Source organism: Cervus elaphus, chromosome 18 (assembly GCF_910594005.1).
Source record: "Cervus elaphus chromosome 18, mCerEla1.1, whole genome shotgun sequence".
NCBI classification, from domain to species: Eukaryota; Metazoa; Chordata; class Mammalia; order Artiodactyla; family Cervidae; genus Cervus; species Cervus elaphus.
Genome location: NC_057832.1, coordinates 88,315,611 through 88,334,040, shown reverse-complemented (window position 1 = coordinate 88,334,040; position 18,430 = coordinate 88,315,611). Strand labels below are relative to the sequence as shown.

At 42.2% G+C, this 18,430-nt stretch overlaps 1 protein-coding gene across 3 annotated transcripts in view; it reads left to right on the top strand.

Moving 5' to 3' along the window:
• The window catches only part of POU6F2 (POU class 6 homeobox 2), a 487,855-nt gene extending 472,161 nt beyond the window's left edge, over positions 1-15,694 (top strand). For 2 of the 3 annotated variants that reach the window (XM_043873490.1, XM_043873488.1), the window contains exons 9-10: positions 7,534-7,702; positions 11,232-12,480. In XM_043873490.1, the coding sequence (XP_043729425.1) occupies positions 7,534-7,702; positions 11,232-11,736 (674 nt within the window). In that variant the 3' untranslated portion in view covers positions 11,737-12,480. Of the gene's footprint in view, positions 1-7,533; positions 7,703-11,231; positions 12,481-14,033 lie in introns of those variants that run through there. The other variant, XM_043873489.1, reaches the window with a different exon arrangement.
• The last annotated feature ends 2,736 nt before the right edge of the window (positions 15,695-18,430 follow it).

Sequence of the window (18,430 nt, the reverse complement as noted above, 5' to 3'; positions counted from 1 at the left end):
CCAAGATGATAACCCAGGCAGTCAGATTCAGTGGGTCATACACAGTCTACACACCACTGCTGCCTCAGACAGACAGGATGCTTTCATATAAATTTTACCCAGTGCAATTTGAATGATAAAATACATCAAATCACCTAAATATTCTTCCAGTAATTGTTAAATGCCTGAACCCATATCTTATAATTAAAGCACAGGATTTTTCTCCGAGCCAATATGAAGAGAAACCTAGACAACTTTCATATTTTGAAATGTATATTCAAGCTTGCAATATGCATTTAAAATTACTTTTGTTTAAAATTAAACTTTGCCAACTTTTCAGATAGGCTAATATGGGGAGACCCAACCTTATATTTCAGATGTAATTGTTATATACGGGTTAAATTATAGGGAAAATGTGTCTTAGTCAGAGGATGTCAACTTAAAATTTTTTAATGTGGAAAAAAAAAACAACAACTTACTTTTTGAGCACCACATACATGTGAGCACAGGAGTAGAAACGAAGAAAGAAAAAATAAGCAGGATGTGGTCCCTGCTCTGGGGGGGAAGGTCATGAACTGATAGCAAAGAAATACAGTTACAACAAAAGGAAATAAATGCTATGGTCAACATGAATAAGGTCTATGGCAGTACAGTAGACAGTGATCTCAGTTTTGGAGGCTGAAACAGAACAGAAGGACATCTGAAGTAAATAATCCTTCAATTAAGTTGGATGGTTAATGGGTCAACAAATCCCTCCACTAAGCCAAGGCCATAGTTTGAACCAGGTCAAACTGGATTTGAAGCTACGGTCAAAACCTTGGTTAGTGAACCTTCCTAAGTCATGGTCAACGCAGCCTGATGCTGGGCAACCTGCCATTGCTTCAGATGAATGGGAATGGGTGGGGCATCCATAACCTGCCCTACTCCAGGCAAAAAAATACAGAGTTAATACCAAGCATGCATGCATGCCAGGCTTCCCAAGTTGCCCTAGTAGTAAAGAACCCGCCTGCCAATGCAGGAGACACAGGAGACTCGGGTTCGATCCCTGGGCTGGGAAGATGCCCCAGAGGAGAGCATGGCAACCCACTCCAGTATTCTTGCCTAGAGAATCCTACGGACAGAGGAGTGTGGCAAGGTATAGTCCGTAGGGTCACAAAGAGTTAGACATGACTGAGGCAACTTAACACTCACCCTCCATCTATTATGTGCAGAATAAGGCTGAACAGAAATGCGCGTGTTAAGTCGCTTCAGTTTCGTCCAACTCTCTAAACCTACGGACTGTAGCCTGCCATGCTCCTCTGTCTATGCCATTCTCTAGGCAAGAATACTGGAGTGGGTTGCCATGCCCTCCTCCAGAGGATCTTCCCAACCCAGGGATGCACACTCCTTAAAACATCTGCATTTTGTTCACAGCACTGCACAGCCTGCCCTGTGTCAAACCTTGCCCAGTCTCCGCAGGCACCAGGGGCAGCTACAGGTTCCATAAGCAGAGCTTTTGGAAAGTCTAGAAGAGTCAAACAAATGACAAAGTCCCAAACTAACTTAAGATTTACACAGTGCTTTTCAAAAACAAGTAGACATGGGACTTCTGTGTTCTTTTCTGGGGTTGGTTTGGCTTTTCAGGACAAAAAAAAAAACCCAGGCTTTTCTGGGTTTGGTTTGGCCTGTTAACTCAATTTTCAGACAGCAAAAGGACTGAGAGCTAATATAAAAAAAAAAAAAAAAGTGAACCTAAAGATGCCTGGTGCTAAGAAATTTTTTAAAAACAACAACACAAAAAAAGACTTTCATTCATACCATTCACACTGAAGACTGAACTGTGTCTGCTTTGAAAACGAACTTTTCCTGCTACACAGAAGTAGCAATATGGTAGTTCTGGATGCCATAAAACAACTCTGGTTCCTTTGTGGACTCTCCTCTTTGAAGTTTGCGTGCTTAAGGATCCCAAACAACTAACAAACTAAAAAAAAAAAAAAGAAAAAAGATGCCTGGTGATAGCTACGGCACAGTGGGGCCCCCGATTCACTTGATCAATTTCACACCATTTTCTACAGCTCAATAAAGTCACCACATTGTAAGCAGGCTGTTCTCCCAAATTACATTGCACATTCCCAAATGGTTTCTTATGTCTCAGAAATATTTGGTAAATATGCCCATTTTTTGCTGTGAGAGTAGCACTAAAAAGCAGATGGATATTTAGAAGACAGTGAATTCAGACTTGGCACCTTCTTTATATTAGATATGTGTTTCTTCTGTAACAATCCCGCAAGCAGAGAGTGTAGAAGGGGCGTGTGGGTGGAATGAAACTGTTGGACCCTTTTAGCAATCCCTTATACTGATGTCCAGGGGAACAGTTGAGAGGAGCTAAATTTTGAAAATTAAACAAAATAACAGTCCTGGCCCACCCTGAGCACTCAGTTCAGTATGGTCTCAGTGACCAAGCAATCCAATTCTACAGAACAGGTTTGTTTTCACACACTTTCATTTAGCTCCCATGAAAATCTTTTATTGTTCAGCCCATACATTCCAGATTTGGGAAATGTCATCATTATACTTAAGGGTTGCTGCCAACATTCAATGCCAGTGTAATATAAGTCTCCAGATGAGCCAATCCCTACATAGGCTGATCTTTTGGCTCCTTTAGCAAGGCTCAGATTCAGGGCGAAGCCTGGAAGTCTTTTCTTTCTGACTCTATTTAACACTGAGTAGGCCAAAAAGTTCATTCAGGTTTTTCCGTTAAGATGTTACAAAAAACCTGAACTTTCTGGCCAATCCAATGTACTGGGCCGACTTAATCTGGAGCAAACTTCTATAAGAGATGCATTCGCACCTCCTTCCCAATGCAGAGAAATACCAAGCTGGGTTTCCCTGGAGCTGGATTCAAGGTTCTGGGTTCACCTCTGGGGGGACCTGAGGGTTCCCTCTGAAGTCCCCGTCAAGGAGGCCTGAGATGCATCCTTGGAATTAACCCAACCTCTGCAGAGCCAAGAGAAGGAATGACATGATGGAGAAAGGAAAGCCAGACTGCCGGATCCCAGGGTGGACTGTCAACCTCTGGGCCAGATTGAGAGTTACAATGACCTTCTAGGGAAGCTTCCGTTTACCATTCACCATTTATCTCTCATTTCCTCTCTTCAAACAGAAAAGCATATAACCATTAATGAAGGGGAACTGTCCAGCAGTGCAGCAGTGCAGAGAAAACCTCAAGCACTTAAGACAGAAACTTTGGAACACACAAAAAAAATTGCATTGGTTTTTTTATTAATTCAAAACATGTTATGGACACCATCTAATGCATTCTCCCAATGTGGGAAGACAAGTCCCACATGTTGCAATCAGAGTAAAACTAATATTTATCCATGCAAAACACTGTCTTGCACAGGTCTTGGGATCCATGGAATGAAACCATCGTAATACATTTGCCATCTGATTTTTATGGATGAGAACAATAATATAAAGAAAGCCAAGCAGCTCATCTCCAGCAATCAACAAATTGCACAAACAATGAAATACTGATTTTCCCTCCCCGGGCCTTTGTCCAATAGACCATCACCCTGTTTCAATTTCACCATAATTCCTATCTTATCAGCTCTCTTAGTAGAACCAGGAAAAAGACAAGAGTGGGAAATGGGTGAGACGAGGAAGATTTGATGAATGTTTGTTTGGGGTCTCACAGAAGTCTGTGGACTCAGGGGGCCAGGCACCCACCTCTCTGAGCTTTTTAGATAATACACACAACTGGTCAGTGCAAGCAAGTAAGAGGTCATCGCTTTCTTTTCAACCCTGATTATTCTCAGCTATCTGGTCAAGAGCAACCTGCACAATCACACACATGGATTTCATGGCTGGTCTCAGGGAACTAGTAAGGAGATAAACAATAAAGGCAAGGAAGACATAAGCTGGAAGCATCTTGCACAAAATTGCATCTGAAATCATAAACCTGCCTGGTACTGTGCTGCCAACTCAGGTGAACCCTGGGACTAGAGTCAACCCCAGAAATCCTTCCAGATTAACTCTCTTGTTTCCTGTTGGTCTAGAGATAGGGCTAATGTAAGGCAACAAATTTACTTCCCTACCTAGCTTTTATCAGAGAAAAACTCTCCCCTCAACTCCAGACTCCACTGGCCACCCAGGCCACTGACTCCCAGACATCTGTCACTTGCTATGAATGGTGAAGCCGGGAGTGGAGGCAAGGATGGGGCACCTACTGAGTAGTCTTTCTGGCTCATCACCTTACAAGGTGGTAGAGATCTCTGTGAAGTGGAACCTGGTGAATAACGATGGTTAAGCGTCAAGTGGAGCCATGCAGTGAATGCCACATTCAGACTCAGACTGACCACAACTACAGAGAAACCTTCTGACCCTGGGGTCAGTAGGTCCTCTGCATCAGAGTCGCCTGTGCTACCTGTTAAAAATGCATGTCCCAGGTCTTAACAGGTGATTTCTAGACCTCCTGAATTAAGAAAACCACTGTCCTGGGGACTTCCCTGGTGATCCAGTGGCTAAGACTCTGCACTCCCAATGCAGGAGGCCCCGGGTTTGATCCCTGGTCAGGGACCTAGATCCCACATGCCACAATGAAGACTCAGACCAGCCAAATAAATTTAAAAAGAAAGAAAGAAAGAAAACCACTGTCCTAAAGCCATGCTGTTACAGGAAAGTGTCCAGCTTCCATTTCTTCATCCTCAGCTTTGAACCCCCACTGCTCATACTTGCAAAGCCACCAGTTCCTCTTCCTTCTCTCTTGGAAAGAGGCTAAGCCCCATCTCCCCCTGACCCTGTGCTGTTCTGTACCAAGCGTCCATCTCCGTTCTACACCAGGGCTTCTCGACTGTCAGTTTACTATTGCCTCCTCCCTCCACAAGGAGCTCGTTTAGACTTTTCTGTCCTAGCTGGCCCCCTTCTTCAGTGAAATGTTACCACCACAGGTATGCCACACACTGGCTCTGTTCACGTACCTCAGCCCTTTGTGGGAGTGCAACAATTGTGCTACCTAAGACTTTTCCACCTTCCCCACTGCCACCTCAGAACCAACTTCCACCCCCTTGGGAATGCATGCTCTAAAGGCAGGGTCACAAGACTGGCTTGGCAAGGCAGAAGGTCCGAGGAAGGCTGGAGGTAAGGATGCAGAGAAGCTGAATGAGCAGCCTGAAGCAGAGGCAGCTGACTGATTGTACCCAAGTGTAAGTGTGGACCTCGTGGACCACATCTAACATTTCAAAGAAGAAAATGACAAATCTAAATTTTTCTTTCAAAATCTCCCAGTTTTTCATGTTGTCAAGTAATTCCCCCAAATTGTACGCACTCAAAAAGCTAAGTTTTCTTTGCAAGATGTTTATTTGCAACTCCTGCTCTAGGAATTTTTAAAGGAAGAAACCCAGCAGAGGTTCTAAACTGCTATGAGCATTGATGGGACTTGCCAGAATCCTTAGCAAATCCTCCCAGCTGCTCCAGGTACACTGCGGGTGGGAATTAAGATCCACAGGGCAGCCCTCACCAGGTACAGCCTAAACAAGTCTTCATTAGCCAAGTGATGCCAGGCCTCTGGGTCAGTTGGGAGAGAAAAAGTGGGATTATAATTAACCTCAACAGTCAATCAGTTTTATAGTCACCTTCTGCCCTGTCCACGGACATAGATTCTCTTTATTCTAAACTGAAATATTCACCACTCACAACACAAGCTCTCCCTGCCCCTACCAAGCTCCCTGCAGGCCCCCACAGTGCTCGGCTCCTCCCCACACCCATGCCTGTCTGCACCCTGCTCCTATGGACCAGAATATTCTCTGAAAGCTGCCCACTGGGTAAAACCCAGATGAATCCTCTTTCCTGTCACCTCTCCCTTCTCTTAAAATTTCGGTGTGGGTGCCACACTACTCGTTCTTTACTCTAGGCAACCTGGTATTTTCCTCCATTTCTCATTCATAATGTTGAGCCCCAACCCCCTGTAGACAGCAAACTCCATAGAGGCTGGACCTGCCTCTTCTCTTTCTCTTGCTCCTTCTCTCCACTTATTAGGATTCCCAGGAGTCACTTAAAAAATAGAGGGAATTCCCTGGCAGTTCAGTGATTAGGACTCTATCTACACTTTCACTGCTGTGGGCCAGGGTTCAATCCCTGGTCAGGGAACTAAGATCTTACAAGCTGCATACCCAAAATCAAAACAAATAAACAAAGCATAAAGAAAAAAGTAGAAATATTTAGAGACTAAAGGCAGTGATTATACCACTTTTCACACATCTTTCTTCCATGAAATCATGCTTAGTGACATGTGAAAATTCTACAGGACTTTGTTTTTAATGAGAAGATAAGGTACAGTGCAACACCTTCACGACTGATTTTACTGACAGATTCCATTTGCCCTGTAATGTGAGAACCTATACAGGAAGCTCCAAGCCCCCCACAGATGTTAACATCTTTATTTCAAGGTTCTTGAAAAATTGACCCTGGGGGCACAAATGTTTGTTTCTTTTCATGATAATAGTAGTTTCTATAACCCTAAACCCAGAAGGCTGATAGAGTCCACCCCAGTTCCTTAGACAAGTCCTGGAATGGACTGAAACTGGTGGGTGATTGTGCAGAAAAAGGAAAAGAAAAACTTTTCACCTAAGTCCATGGGAGAGGTGAAGAACAATAGAGTCAGCTTGCAAGGAGAATGGCTTCGCTCCAGGCAGGATGGAGCTGCACTTTGAAATCTTCCACCATCCCCAATTCATGCTGTCTCCAGCTTGGTGTACGCTTTCATTTATCCAGGGATCAGTAGCTGGGAGTGGGGGGGTCGGGGGGAGAATTTCATTCTCCAGCTGTTGTGTCATTTCCCTTGATAAGTCCTAAATTGACTGCGTTATCTGGCACCAAAGGAGCCTTCCTGCGGTGGGCATTTTTTATTATGTGCCCTTTCAGGGGACAAAGACATCTGTGTCAGTAAATTGCTATGGGGCAGCGGGGGAGGGGTGAGGGACAACGTTATTCCCACAGCTTCATAAGTATGCTCTTCTTAGGGGCTAATGTGAACACAAGAAATTAGGCATCTGTTAGCCTGGCTGCAGCATTGATCAGGATAAGGGAAATACAAAATACTATTTTTTTTCAAGGGCAATTTTTTGCACTGAACAGTCCAGTTAAGACATATCAAATAGAAATTTTTCATCTTTCTATTTTTGCGTGATATCTGAACTTATTTATGGGCAAAATGGATTTGCACTTCCCAATAACTGGTGTGTCCCCCCCCCCCCGCCCCCACCACCTCCACCCCCGGCACTGGTAGTATCTGCTAGGCTCTAAGGAATTCACTCTTGTATTGTAGAAGTGGCAGGGTGGGTTCACTGTGGTTTTCATCTGGGACAGAGCTATCTCAAAGGATGATTGGTGCAGGTGGAAATGAGTTGAGGATAGGGGCTTGAGCTCCACTCCAGGGAGACAAAGAACCTTCTGCCATGTGGCTTCCCCACCGCTCTGCTATTATAAACCGAGCCACTTTCTCATCAGCCGTCTTGAACACACAGTACTCGGATGTGCGTTGATGTATTGATCCTGTGTTTAAAAACATCTCCACAGATCCTCAAACGGCTGCGGGTGAGGTGGATGGGGTTAATCTGGAGGAGATCCGAGAATTTGCCAAAGCTTTTAAAATCCGGCGCCTGTCCCTCGGCCTGACCCAGACTCAGGTGGGCCAGGCCCTCAGTGCCACAGAGGGCCCCGCGTACAGCCAGTCGGCCATCTGCAGGTAACCCGTGCCCGCATGCTATCACCTCTCCCAGCCGGCCCGGGCCTCGTTTGTCCTCTCGGCTCAGCTTTTCTTCTTCGGGTGGGCAAAGCTGGAAGGGTAGAGTGTGGGAACGAAGTTTGGGGTAGCTATGTGTTGGGATTGGTGATGTTGATGGAAGTGAAGTTGCTAAAGCAGATTTAGGGGGCTGGCTTGATAATGCCCATCAACTCACAAAGAACTTCCAAGGTGGTTTCATTGGAAATACATCTCCCGTCGCCCCACCACCTCCCCCCACCTCCCCGGGGCCAGAGGCTTCCTTCAGGACCCACCACCCTACACAGCTGAGATTCACTCTTTCCTGTCTGTGGACTGATGTAAAGCTGCCAGTCCCATATGGTGTTAATACTCTCACCATTTCTGCTTCGGAATGGCTCTCTAGATTTGCTAAGAAAACACACCTTAAAAAAACAAAAAAAGAACCATCTTGTGACCATGAAGGATTTTTCTAACTCGTCTCACCAGACACAACTTTAAAAGCATATTTTTAGGAAGAAGCAGCTGTTTTACATAGCTCAGAAAAGCATAGTGCGAATTTGGCCTAACCTAGCCCACTCCCTCCCCAAATTAAATACATAAATGACAGAAGCCAGCCTTGGTTGTGTTCGAGTTGATCTGGGTCAAGCCGCCAGAAGCGGACCCCGCGCATGCATGTGTGTGTTGCACTAATCCCATGTTTATGCATGAGGTAACAAAGGCACTTCAGTAAGAGCTTTTTCCTCTTGGGCAATGTCTTATGAGTCCTCCTCCATCAGGAAAAGCCAAGAAACCAACTCTAAACTCATTTAAGTGGATTTTGTTCTTGGTGATCCATGAAATGCTGTCTTTTTATCTGCTCTTTATACTTTTAATGTATTCCCCAAAGGACCGAAGTGTACTTTTCCTGCAGTTTAAGACTAAGGTTATAAATAACATCAGTATGGGGTAGTAGCTTGCAGCTCACATTTTGCTCAATGATTTTCCATAAAACCCATTGATTGTTGTTAAATACAAAAAGCACCATAGGATCCTCTCACTTCTATGGTCTCCCCTACTGTTTTTTCTTATAAGATACCTCCCTGTAGAAAATAACCTTTATTCAGTCTATACAAGGCTACTACTGCTGGGAAATTTGTTTCCAGGCTTGTATATGTTATTCCAAACAACATGTACCAAAGCATCAACACTAACAAGCAGCATCAAATGATATGAATACTGTTGCTCCCTGTTGGGAAACATTAATTTTGTTTCATCTCGACAGGCTGGTGATAAAGGCTGCCACAGGTTTTGAAGTTGTTGCCCATGTGCTATTGTTGCTAAAGTCCTCTTTGGCTTATTTTTAGTCCCAAAATGCAATTTTCTTTTCGTGGTTGAAGTGCTGTGTAAGATTTTCACTAACACACATAGTGTTTCTTGAGCATTCCCAATCAAATATGTTGATTTCTAAAATCTCTTTTGGAAGCCAGAAAAACTATGGCTGAAATGAAAAGGTGACTTGGCGGGTATACACTGTTTAAGAGAAAATGGCAGATGGGGACTTTGGGGCCCTTTTCTAGCTCCTAGTGTTTCAACAGGGTCGTTTTGGGAGCTAACTACCAAGGGGAAAAAAAAAAAAAATGGAAGTCTTGAAAGAGACCGAGATCTGACAATGGAACAACTCCAGTTAATTTTGAGTGTGGGGAGGACTCTGCATCTGCACACGCTCTAGTGTCAGCCTCCCCTTATTAGCTGCAGGAACTCCCTAAGGCTTTGACAAATGCCCCCTCATCAGAGACACAGAGGAAAACACACCATCAGTAAACTGGACATCCTTATCACAACCTCTACCCCCCACACCACAGTGCTGTAAAGTCTGTTATCGTACTATCAAGACTTTACCTTTGGGAGTTTTGTAGCAAATGATGGTAAAGTGTGGTATGCAGCAAATGAACACAACAATGAGTACTTTAGCAGAGCCTGCCACAGTGAGCAGCTCATTAAATGATAACAAATAATTAGTTCCTTTTATAGAGGAAGCAAAATGTACTTCTTTCCTCTTTGACCAGCCGAAATTTGGGAGTTTTTTTTAAATAAACAATTTCTTGATCTATATGTGGAAGGGAATGCTACAGGAATCACATTAAAATTTTATTCTATTGGTGCTGCTTATCACAACATAAGGTATCTAAAATGGGATGCCAAAAAATAAGATTAAGGCACATAAGGGAAGCCTATCCTTTTGTGTCCTTTTGCAAGCATCCTCCTAAAACATGCTGTGACAAGAGCAGGTTCATTTTCACGCTATGAAAACAGTCAATTGTAATAAGATGCACTCTGCAGTCAGAAGGTTGTTTTACAACAGCATTGGACTCAAAAAGATAGAGGAGAATGCTATGGATACAAAGTTGTCATCCTGGAGGGTTGTGCATTTAGTATTAGAATAAACAAACAAACAAATAAAAGGAATGAGTACTGTATTTCATTGAGAGTGTGTATGAATTTGATACCAGGATGACCTCTTAAAACACTGTATATAATTTTGTCCAAGATGCTTCATATTTTTTTAAGTCAGTGTAGCAAAGAATTGCTGATGGCAATTGATATATAGAAGACCTCATTTACAGAAAATGATATCATTCAAGTACAGTTTGCAGATATAGCACATTAAACACAGCTTGATACCCTGGTGCAAAAGTACACCATTACACTGGACGGTGTTGAAAGGCCTGAGGTGGCCCTAGCACTTCCAGGGAGTAGGGGGGTGTTCATAGTAATTACAATGTGTCCAGCTGTTTGTGTCCAACAGTAGAGTAACAAGGGGTTATGTTTTACCTGAAAAGGGAGCATGTTGTTAACTTACATATGGTGAAAATTGTTTGTTACCAGAGAGAGTTAGAGATGGGAGGGGGCTTGGGGGAAGAGAAAGAGATTAAAATGAGACACAAAACAGAGATGAAAAGAGAATCATAAAAGAAACGTGTCCCAGTTGCCATCACTGATGATTAGAATGGATAGAACATTTTTTATCACCAAGTCCATGGGGGGGATTGAAGGAAACCAAATGGAAAACATACAAAGAATCATTTTAAGCGAAAGAACATGACAGCTCTTGTCTTTGATGTCACTTCCTGGCATTAATTTTTGCCTTAAGGATTCTGAAGTTTGGGGGAAATGATGCTGGGTGGATTCAAAGCAAAGCTCAGATCTCAAGCATTTTCAGGAAAAAGATCTACGAGTGGTTTTTTGTTTCTGTCATGGTGGCCGCTGTGTTGTGCTGTGTCCACCCGTGCTCACCTGGTCCTCATGTGGGTGTGCGGGCTGCATGTGGGGGGCATGAAGCATGCAGGCGGCGGGCGCTGGCTTGAGTGGGGTGGGCTACCTTGCAGCTGGCTGCTTATCTGGAGTGAATTCGCTCTGCCAGTCAGTCAGGCAGGCAGGCAGGCAGGCAGGCAGGCAGGCAGGCAGGCAGGCAGAAGGCCCACCCTGGCAGAGGACTCCGTGTAAGTCTGTTCTTTCTCAATTCTCCCCCCAGACACACCATCCTGAGAAGCCACTTTTTCCTACCACAGGAAGCCCAAGAGAACACTATAGCTAGCAGTCTGACAGCCAAACTGAACCCTGGCCTTTTGTATCCTGCCAGGTTTGAAAAGCTGGACATCACTCCTAAAAGTGCCCAGAAGATCAAGCCGGTGCTTGAGCGGTGGATGGCTGAGGCTGAGGCCCGCCATCGAGCAGGTATGCAGAACCTCACCGAGTTTATCGGGAGTGAACCGTCCAAAAAGCGCAAGAGGCGCACCTCCTTCACGCCCCAGGCCCTTGAGATCCTCAATGCCCACTTTGAGAAGAACACACACCCCTCTGGGCAGGAAATGACCGAAATTGCCGAGAAGCTGAACTATGACCGGGAAGTAGTTAGAGTTTGGTTCTGCAATAAGAGGCAAGCCCTGAAGAACACGATTAAACGCTTAAAGCAGCACGAGCCAGCCACGGCGGTCCCTCTGGAGCCCTTAACAGACTCGCTGGAAGAAAATTCCTAAAGAGACACCCACTCAAAATCAGAAAAAAAAAAAAAAAAAAATCCACGGAAACTAAACTCCACCCTTGGACTTCATCCCATAACCACCCCCTCCCCACAAAAAGAAAAAAAATTACATTGAAAATAAATTTTAAGATAGCCCCAGTCATCACCCTTGTAAGTAAAAGACTACGAAAATTACCAAGTGGACAGGATGGTTTATACGCCTCCATGGGATTTTCCAAAAAAGAAAAAAAAGAATTTTTTTGAAAATTTTTAAACAAGGAGTACACCACATTCCAGGTGTCGGGGGGAGGATAGGTCCCTCCCCCACCTGTCTCCCCAAAGCCAGTTTTTTAATGGATTTAAAGCAAACCAAATAACCACAAACTCTTTTTCTGTACACTATGAAAATGTGAACACATTTTAAGGAAACAGAAAAACAACTAAACCAAAAAAAAAAAAAAAAAAACCACCACCAACAAACAAACGAAAACTTTTCTCTGTTCAAAGCGAATACAAGCCTGCCACCTGGAGGAGGGACTATGGACGGCATTCTTTCAGGTTCCAAGCGCTGATTCACTATGAAACCTATTAACCAAAGTCAGAAACACTGCATTGCAAACGCGACCATGAGTCTATTCTTCTCTGCCTGTCAAGTTGTGTTCTGAGATTTTACATTTGTACTTAACGGAAAAATAGCAAGCCTGATTTCTCCCATCTTTCCTATCTATCGTCACCACCTGTGGGGTGGGCGCTGGTGTTGAAGCCATTCTGGAAGGCTCACTATTGGTTTTTATTTGGGGGGAAGGTTTTGTTTTGTTTTGTTTTTGTCTTTGTTTTGGGGGGATGGGCATCCTGGATCGTGTGCCAAAGCATCCGTTTCTTTCTTTTCACTATGACCTGTGGGTTTGAGAAAAGAAAATTTCTCACTTTCCTCCATCTCTCTGTCTCTCCCGCATGTGGCTACCAGGGTCTGCCAGAAGGCCAGAGAGTGGGCATGGTGTCTTTCCACCCAGACCCCCGTGAAATGCAGGAGAGACTCCAAAATATCTAGGGCTTTGCTCAATGAACTATCAACACTGGCATAAGCTGTAATTGTGCTCACTATCCACACCAGAGCTTGGGATTTTTCTCAGTCTGTTGGCCACGTACATGGAGAGCTGACCAAAACTAATTTTGTAATATAAACATAAGCTGCACATTTGGTTCAATACTTACATCTATGTTATGCTTCTGTGCAAAGCAATTTCTCTCAGAAGTCTGATAGCCAAAGAAATGTCTCAAGATTTCAGTCAAAATGCACACATAGCATGCACACACCCATATACACATGAAAAAAACAGGCCAAAAAGAGAGAGAGAAAGAGAATGACCGGACTGTTAAAGGCCATTGAGCATCCTGTAAAGTCCATCTTTTCTGCTACTACTTTCATTCCAATAGCGATGGTAGACTTTTTCCCAGGAGTTGGGGAAGAGCAATTATTTGGGGATATACAAAGGCAGCAGAGAGTTGGCAGATGAATTAAACAATGGGAATTGTGGCTGGGTTCTTGAGGGGACAGGAAGTTTTAACAAGGAAGTGCCTCCACTAACAGGAAAAATACAGAAGTGGGTTATCGAGTACTTCAGAGTAGCCTTCACACTTAGAAGTAGGGGATTATTCCACTTTTCAAAATAACCTACTCCAAAGATCTGTGGGAGAAAATAACCTAATAAGTCAGAGGGGAAAGGTAAGACGTGAGGATGGCAGGGCAGATGAACACTTGGGACCTGCAGTTGACATTTTCCGCAGGGAGAGGCAAAAAGTGTTCCATTATAGAAGTGGGCAAAGAAGAGTGTCAGTTTCCCTACTGTTGAGGTGTAAATATTCCTGAATAATTAATTAATAATTAATACTATCTAGAAGTAAATTCTGAAAGTAAAAACCCTCAAGTTGCCCAACTGATTAGAAATGCCATCTTCTTCCCCTAACATACTCCCCTCCCCTGTAACGGGTTTGAGTTTCTTCTACTGTTTGACCTCTGTGCTGGTGGAGTCAATTCAATGGTGTAGCTGTCCCCACCCTCTGCCCCCTGCCTAGATAATTCATGCAGGAATCAGGGTACCACCTGATTCATTGAGAGAAAGCTCTCAATGCAACACAAGCTTGTAAGGCTGTTTCCCTTTCTCTGATCTGATGCTAATTGGACCACAGCTAACTTGATCTTCAGTGCTAATGACATCCTGATACCCATTTGGCCACCTCAAAAACTGCACAAATACTAACAACGCAGAAATCCAAAAATGTATCGATTAAACAGATTTTGTATTCTCCTAGGACCTGCTCCAAAATTCCATCAAGAAAAGCTCCCCAAGAAGAGAAGTTAACAAGATAACATATGATGGATGCTAAATGTTTAAACATATGCCAGCAGCACTTACATAAGGCCTGCTCAGTTCGGAGATCTATAATTGGGAGGGTATAACTAGGACAGTGAAAATATAAAATAAAATAATCTTCCAGAGTGGAATAAAAAAGAAATATATTCATCCCACAGTCGTAAAACCATTCATGTGCAGTGATTTTTTTTATAGTTTTATAATTTTGTATTGTTTTATAAATTATTTATAAGGTGTTGTAATGCTTCTTATATTAATTTTTTACAGATAACTTTTTTGCTACAAGGCATAAAAAGGTGCCTGAACAGATTCTTAGGAATATAAATTATACTGTGTAACTCGTAAGTCTTTGGGACCACACCTACTGCTTAATTTTATTACTGCATCTCTTATTTCCACTTGTAAGCAACTTCATATGCCAGTAGCATTTAAGTGTCTTTTAGGTTTCCATGAACTGAAGGTTGAGGTTGCCACTAACAAAAGTAAAAGCCGCTTCAGGCATATGTGATTGTATTTCAAGCTTCAATATTTTTCTTACATATTTTAAAATGACTGTCATCTTCATTTTCTTCATTGTTTAATGAAAAAGAAAAAATGACTGATGTTATACTTGACACTTGTTTGTGGTTTTTTTTTTCAATCAAAAAAAAGAAAACATTGTGAACAGTTGAGAGTTTTAATTGCATTGCAAGGTTTTTGGTTTCTTTATGTTGTAGTCACACAATACACACACACACATACACACATGCACCCACACACACACTCCACAGAAAGAGAGAACAGAAAAGCAAAAGGAGCTAGGGAAAAAAAAAAGCAAACAAGTAGAGGTGTATCAAAGAACTCAAGCTATAACCAAAAAGAATTGTAAAATGCCTTTGCTCATCTTCTCTACGCTGGACCAAAGCTCAATATTTGTAGGTATATGCACATTGTATAGATATGGCTAAACGTTGCTGACAATCTTGCAATACTAAACTGTTCCTATTTTAAGAAAAAAAAAAAGAAATACAAACTGTTCATCAATGTTTTACCTCAGCACTCTACTTGTACCCAGTTAATGATCAAGTTTAAAAAAAAAAATGGAGAAAAAGGAAATTGATTTTCATTTCAAGGTTTGACTGGAATATCTGTTTGGATAACATTTTGTAATGAGCTTTTTGTCACGTGATTTGCCTGTCTTCAACTTGAAATTCTGTGAGGCACAATTTGTTTATTTGTTGTTAAGGAGGTGATTTCTTTTTTTTTTTTGTCCTACGTGCTGTGATCCAGACTGGTTACCAGAGTCACTGATGAGACATGGCAAAGAAAGCTGCTTTCTCTGCACCTGGAGCAGGCAGCAGAAAGGAGGGCAGGAAAACAGACTGGGTTGTTTTGAAAAAAGCATCATGACGAAATATTGACATGATGGACTTGTGACCAAGAAGCCAAACTGGATATTTAAAAGCTCCTTACTTGCTCTGACATTGAAACCAAAGCTGATTTATCTGCACAGGTTGCTTAATGTTTTAAAAAATAAAACTGACAAAACTGTACTTAATCTAGAGCAATATCTGTATGGTCAGTTAAGCTGCACTTTGTGTATTTCTTAACAGCTTCAGATCTGTCACTTTTAATTTGTACCATAAAAAAATAAAGAATTGTTTGACATGAGCTTCTAGGCTAAATGTGTCTTGAACTCAAGATAGGTAATTTAAATTGCAATTCTGGAAATAAGTATGTGGTACAATCCCAAATGTTATGGAGGGGTTTTGTGACATACTAGTTCATATCCTGGTTATTCAAAGTTTTCAAATGACATACTATTAATAATTCACAATATATGAGTTAGGACTCCTTTGATTGCAAATTATAGAAATCCAACTCAAACTTATTTAAACACAGCCTGGGAAGTCTGGTCAGGGACATCAAGCACAGCTGGACACAGTGGCTCCGAGAACATCATCAGCCAGTCCTCCTAGACTTCCTTCTCAGGTGAGAGTGCCCAGATGTTAAGTCACACATCTCTCTCTAAACCTGGCACTATACTGGGCATGATGTACTTGAATCAGCCACTCAGGGTCCCAGACTCACTCCTGTCTGTGGTAGTGGGGATAGGGCCTAATGACAACCCTGAAGGACCACAAGGATAAAGGAGGAAGTCTTCCTAAGAATCAGAAGACAGAAGATGAGAAACCATAAAAGACAGGAAAACCCCAGAGACATCACAGTCTGTGACTAACAGCCAGTTGTCTGCTAGGTGTTACAGTGAATTCTACTGGAAAGGAGTTTTGCTGCTCTTAAGCAATGCCTTATAATTGTATGTTCTGGAAAAGTTGGTATTTAAAAGATGCTCTTGCTTGAAGTTTTATGTGGGTAGGGGGGATGAGTTAATGTTGCTATGTAATTTACTAATTCAAAGAGAAAATGGAAAATCTTGCTTAAAATACCAGGAATTTTTTTTAAATTAGAATCACTATCTCTATACTTTTAGTACTGCTTAGCAAACATTTCTTATGCTACATAGAGATCCACGTATCAACTTTACGTTATGGTTGATAAGAAGTGCTTTAGGGAAAGCAACAGAACTAAAACTCCCAAGTGCCAATAAACTACAAATGGACTAGGAAAGTGCCAGGAATCTCCCAGACTAACTTTAAAGACGATCAGAAAAAAAAAAAAAAAAATGCTGCATTCTTCTGCATTTCTCATGGGTGGAGAAAGACAAAACAGTCATTTTCAAGCTTTGTTTCCATCTAAAATACTCTAAAAGTATTCTAGGCTAAGGTCCTGCCTATGATTATACCTATTACTATGAAATATGTTTGACTTAGGGAATTCTGAAATGTCTTCTTTAAAAAATACCCATCATTTAAATTCTATCATTCCATGTTCCACAGATACATCTGCTAAGAACTTCATATGTGCCAGAAACTTTATGTGCTGAGGACTTATAACATATAAGAGAAATAAACAAAAGGAATCCTTGCCTTCAAGAAACTCACATTCATTCTGCAAAAACAGTAATATTTCTCCATAAATGAGAATCATCTCATGCCTTTTATACTACAATATTTTACAAATAAAATCAATTTCAGAATTAAAATTATGAAAAGCAGTTCTGAAGCTGCCTTTGAAACAGCCAATCAATGGGTAGAAATAGCCTCAACTTACAAGATAATCACCGGTACCTGTTTTAAGTGATTTTAAAAGCTGTTCCACTAAGAATCTTTCACTAAACCAACCACATACACATAATCTATTCAGTGTCAGTCCAGTGGGCGGAGGAATATTGTCAAAAATCCACGGTTGGAAAGAATTTAGAAGAAGTCTGTCATAACAGAGTTGAAACCAGCCCTCTACTAATACACACAGGTCCAGACGACTCATCCATTCACTCTTCCACCCTTTGAAAGGCGTCCAAGCAAACAACTCTTCTGACCCATTTGACTGGTCTACTGAACCATGTAGAAAGCCATGTTTAGGAGAAGATAGCACCTAAGGAGGTTTTCAGGATATTGGATGAAACTCTATCTAAAACATATGTGTTTTCTTTAAGTTAGATTATGGACATAAGTTACCCTCTTCTTGATGGACTTGATCCTTCTGTTTACTTTGTCCTTATTAATAGTTCTGTCAGCCATCCAAAACAGAAGTCTGCAAGTCATCCCGATCCCTGTACACACACACACACACACACACACACACACACACACCCCAATTCTCTGGAAGTCTGGGAATTCTGTCTCATGAATTTCTTTTGACTTGTCTCCTGGCCTCCAGCAGCCCCCTGGCCCCCAGCTGCCACCACTTAGTTCAAACCCACTCACCTCTCACCTGGACCATGAAGACAGTTTCCTCCCAGTCTCTCTCTCCATCAAGTATTTGCCACCGGAGAAATCATTCCAAAAGGTCAATATGACCATATCTCTCTTTTATTTAAAATCTTTCTAGTGTTTACCATTGCCTTCAGAATGAAAAACAAGCTCCAGCCTAACATAGAGTATCTTTTACAACCTGGCCCTTGTTTACTTCGAAAACCTCATCTCTCATCAATTCCCAGTTCATCCTGGCCTCACCAAACTTTCTAAAATTTCTCCAATGCTCAAAGCACTTTTGGTGCTGTTCCTTCTGCTCAGAAAATCATCCATTACACCATCGACTCATCCAATTTCTACTTATTCTTTAAGACTCAATTCTGTTCGATTCTACAAATAGTTATCAGACTTGTTCTATGTGTCAGGCCCCATGCTGCCTTCATCACAGCACTACTGAGTCTGCATGTTTATCAGTAATCACTCATGTTTTTCAGCATCACTGCCAGACACTGCTGAATGACCTATAGACTTGGCTTATCGG